The 3,974-nt window shown below is 45.1% G+C and overlaps 3 protein-coding genes across 5 annotated transcripts in view; 1 reads left to right on the plus strand and 2 right to left on the minus strand.

Moving 5' to 3' along the window:
• LOC127749128 (uncharacterized) overlaps window positions 1-1,581 on the plus strand; it is a 46,146-nt gene extending 44,565 nt beyond the window's left edge. The window contains exons 2-3 of the mRNA XM_052265970.1: window positions 300-593; window positions 1,577-1,581. Coding sequence (XP_052121930.1) covers window positions 300-593; window positions 1,577-1,581 — 299 coding nt within the window. The remainder of the gene's footprint in view (window positions 1-299; window positions 594-1,576) is intronic.
• The window catches only part of LOC113205779 (gastrula zinc finger protein XlCGF17.1-like), a 52,843-nt gene that overhangs the window by 41,408 nt on the left and 7,461 nt on the right, over window positions 1-3,974 (minus strand). The window contains exon 1 of one of the 3 annotated variants that reach the window (XM_052265935.1): window positions 249-397. The exons of the other annotated variants lie outside the window; for them this stretch is intronic. The gene's annotated coding sequence lies outside the window, so the exon portion shown is untranslated. Of the gene's footprint in view, window positions 1-248; window positions 398-3,974 lie in introns of those variants that run through there. 3 annotated transcript variants of the gene reach the window in all.
• On the minus strand, window positions 2,519-3,968 carry LOC113208394 (zinc finger protein 180-like; the record flags this gene model as incomplete). The annotated part of the gene is given in 1 exon segment (XM_026425352.2): window positions 2,519-3,968. A coding segment is annotated over 1 exon segment (727 nt), but the record flags the coding sequence as incomplete, so codon positions are not given.

The following is a 3,974-nucleotide window of genomic DNA, read 5'->3' on the forward strand; positions in this document are numbered from 1 at the left end:
GGGGCGGGTGGCAGAGGGGTCGGGGCGGCTCAGGCGGCGGGTGGCAGGCCCCGCTGTGGCCTGGCCACTCCTTTCTTAATGGCAAAGCCACAACGCAACTACCCCCACCCATCGTTGAAATGTTTCATCCCCCAGAATAAATATTGCCGAACGCGGCGAGACGCGAAAGTAATAAGCCAATGAAATAACGAATATACAGTGACGGGCAACAGCATTGTGCACGACAATGTCGCCTCTGAAATACTCACAAAGGTTTTGTTGTGGTTCTAAACGACACCCTCCTGTGTGTTTGCTTCCAGGCTCCCGGCTCACGTCCAGCTCGCGGCAGTTCATGGCGGCCGAGGACTCGGAGTCGGTGGCGGCCATCTGCGAGCGCGACATGCACTCGCTGCACCGCAACGTGCCCGCGCTGCGCCGCACCGACGTGGACACGTCCGCCATCCGGCACCACTTCTACCCGGACGGCGGCTGGGGCTGGGCCGTCTGCGGCGCCGCCCTCACCGCCCACGGGCTCTCCTCGGGGCTGCTGCTCGCCTGGGGGGCCGCCGCGCCCCACGCCGTGCGCCACCTGCACGCCAGGACCATGGACACCGGTCAGTATAGGCACACGTGTGTGAATAACGTCGCACACTTATGGGTGTGTGAACCTCATCTGTACACAGAGAGGCACTCTAAAGTGTACGAATCGGCATTCACACATTTGCGTTTCCATACAAAGTTAAACAAACGAGTCGTAATATTTTTCAAAAAGGAAGCAACGCAAGTGTGAAATGTTGTTAGAATCGATTCTCACAAGGTGAAAGTATGGACTCGGAAATCTTCGACGGGTAAAAATGGTAAAACGTTAAAAAACCAGATTTTAAACACATAGAATAAAAAAAAAATTCTTCCTCTCAAATTTTATATTTTTTGTGACATTACTACCAAGGCTAGACTTACACACTAAAAGCTTGAACATTTTTATTCATAGCTTACAGAGTTCTGTGTACGTGCTCTGCTTAAGCATTTTTAATACGCCGCAGTAAGAACAAATTTGTTCATACCGGTGTATTAAAACATGCGTATGCAGAGCACGTACACAGAACTCTGAAAGCTATGAATAAAAATTTTCAAAAACTTTTAGTGTGTATGTGAGCTATAGAGAGTCCCATGAGAGATTCTCTCACTTGCAGCTGAAGTCAGTAGATGATATTCAGTGATTCACAACGGCTCACCTGCTGATGTGGTTGGTCCGGTGGAGCTGAGCGCCCGGCGGGTGGGCCGCCACGTCGAGCTGCCTGCGCGGCGGGCTTGCCTAGGCGCAAGGCGCTCTACAGTCCCCACAGGGTTGTGCGGAAAGGCGCGTATTGTGAAGCGTTCCTGCGCCATGGACCCAGGTCCCGCAGCCATACACCACAAAGTCCACACGCAAACTTGCCCCCCCCCCCTTCCCTCTTTTCCACTTTTCTTCACTGACAAGTGTTTTAATTTTGCTTGTTGCCCGCGATTGTTCGCGCCACTAAGTTTGTTGATCGCGGCAGCGAGGCAAAGACCCCCTGCGATTTTCATTTCTGAAACTTTGTTCTCCGGTTTGCAGTGTAGTCGGCTCTTGAAGCAAACAAGATTTTGGTCCCCAGTCCACGGGGTCTTTGAATTATTGCCTGCTCCGAAATAAGCATGTGCACCCAGTTCGAAACAAATTAAACTAATAATTAAGAAACCGACCAGCAACACAGTCGGCAGTACTTAAGTATAACAAGTGAACGTATTTGTGATCATTGGATACGCCCATTCACACCCATAGGGGTGGTTGCCAGGATTTGCCGTAGGCGTTTCGTTCTCTAGGAGTGAACCTTAAGATACCCTGAAAATTTCAAGTCTCTAGAACACCTCCTTCTAGTGGAACTGATAGACACACACAGACAGACATGAGGTCGTTTGCATAAGCCCGCTGGATAGCTTTTTCAAAGCAGAAGGGCGGGCTAAAAACAGTTTTATACTTTTCCGCAAACCGGAGAACAAAGTTTCAGAAATAAAAATATTTATTCCAAATGACAGTTCAAAACTGTTGTTAATGCTGTGGATTTATTTTACATTTTTTTTTTACAGTTGGGCAGGTTTGCCGAGGAACGTAATTGAGACGAGAACGTTTGCGAGTACGAGTGAAGCCCCCTTCCCACTCCCACTCGTCTGCGAAAACACTTCAACAATACAGACTTGCGGGGAGGAAAGGCGGGGAGGAAAGGCGGGGAGTAGAGGGGGCGCAGGGGGTCTTTTATTTTTATTTTTTACAGTGTACTGATAGTCTATAAGACGACAAAATCACCATCTAAGTACAAAGTTGATCCGAAATAGGTTCATATGTCCCTATCTCGGATCATAATCACGCCCATACTCAAACTCCGAAACGAGTGCAGTTATGGACCCCCAAAAATTTGCGTTTTGTTAAGGAAGATCTGACCTTTTAGTCCCTTTCCACGTGATTGTTCTTAAATCTGTATGCTTGGGTAGGACGGGAATATAAAAATCTAATCCGAAATAGCTTCAGTCGTTATTTGAAATTGGCAAAATCACTCTTCAAAAAATTATTGTAGTTTCAGAACTTTCCGTATACGAGACAGGGCTTCTAATCTTGATTTACTGTAGGTCCGTCAATTTACAATCGTAGATCTTTCGCGACCAAACTGTCTTAGTGGTTAATGGACAGCTCCTGATGATTCATTCAATTGTTTTGAATTAAATAAACATGGAAAAACACTGCTTTCTTTCATAATGAACATTATTATGTTTTAATATTTCGTTAGTTTTGTGCTGCGGACTGACAAAAAAAAACATATTTACACTGAGGTCAAAGTAAAAAGGTATACAACAGTTCCAACTTTAGCCAAACCGCTTTTCTCAGGTTAAAATATAGGTATAGATGCAGACATACAAGTAACTCCTTGCAAAGGTACAATTTTACTCAAAAGGCTTTCCCCTGTGAGAGTTCGGGAAAGGATTTGGAGATCACATCGAAAAATTTCTTACTGCTCACAGTCACAGTACACGAAAAGATCATTTCTCTTGTGTGTGTTCGGAGATGTACACGTAATTTCCAGCTTGTAGTAAATGTTCTGGCGCACACAGTACATTCAAACGGATTTTCTCCTGTGTAAGTTCGGAGGTGAACATGAAGATTCAAAAGGCTTTTTCTTCTGTGTGAGAACGTAGATGTACGTGTAAATGACTACTACGAGAAAATATTTTGTTGCACACTGTAAACTCAAAAGGCTTTTCTCCTGTGAGTTCGAAGGTGTGCTTGAAGAGAATCACTTCTAACAAATGCTTTGTTGCACACAGTACACTCAAAAGGCTTTTCTCCTGTGTGAGTGCGAAGATGGACTCGAAGATAACTACTTGTAGAAAATTTCTTAATGCACACGGTACACTCAAAAGGCTTTTCTCCTGTGTGCGTTCGGAGGTGCGCTTGAAGAGAACCACTATGGGAATATTTCTTATTGCACACAGTACACTCAAAAAGCTTTTCTCCTGTGTGAGAACGGAGATGTACGTGTAAATGACTACTACAAGAAAATGTTTTGTTGCACACAGTACACTCAAAAGGCTTTTCTCCTGTGTGAGAACGGAGATGTACGTGTAAATGACCACTACAAGAAAATGTTTTGTTGCACACAGTACACTCAAAAGACTTTTCTCCTGTGTGCGTTCGGAGGTGCACTTGAAGAGAACCACTTTGGGCATATTTCTTATTGCACACAGTACACCCAAAAGGCTTTTCTCCTGTGTGAGTTCGGAGATGTACCACCAAAGAGTCACTTCGAATAAATTTCTTGTTGCACACTGTACACTCAAAAAGCTTTTCTCCTTTGTGAGTTCGGAGGTGCGCTTGAAGAGAATCACTTCTAGAAAATGCTTTGTTGCACACAGTACACTCAAAAGGCTTTTCTCCTGTGTGAGAACGGAGATGTACGTGTAAATGACTACTACAAGAAAAT

The sequence above is a fragment of the Frankliniella occidentalis genome, unplaced genomic scaffold (assembly GCF_000697945.3).
Source record: "Frankliniella occidentalis isolate FOCC.00 unplaced genomic scaffold, Focc_3.1 Scaffold33, whole genome shotgun sequence".
In the NCBI taxonomy this organism is placed as follows: Eukaryota; Metazoa; Arthropoda; class Insecta; order Thysanoptera; family Thripidae; genus Frankliniella; species Frankliniella occidentalis.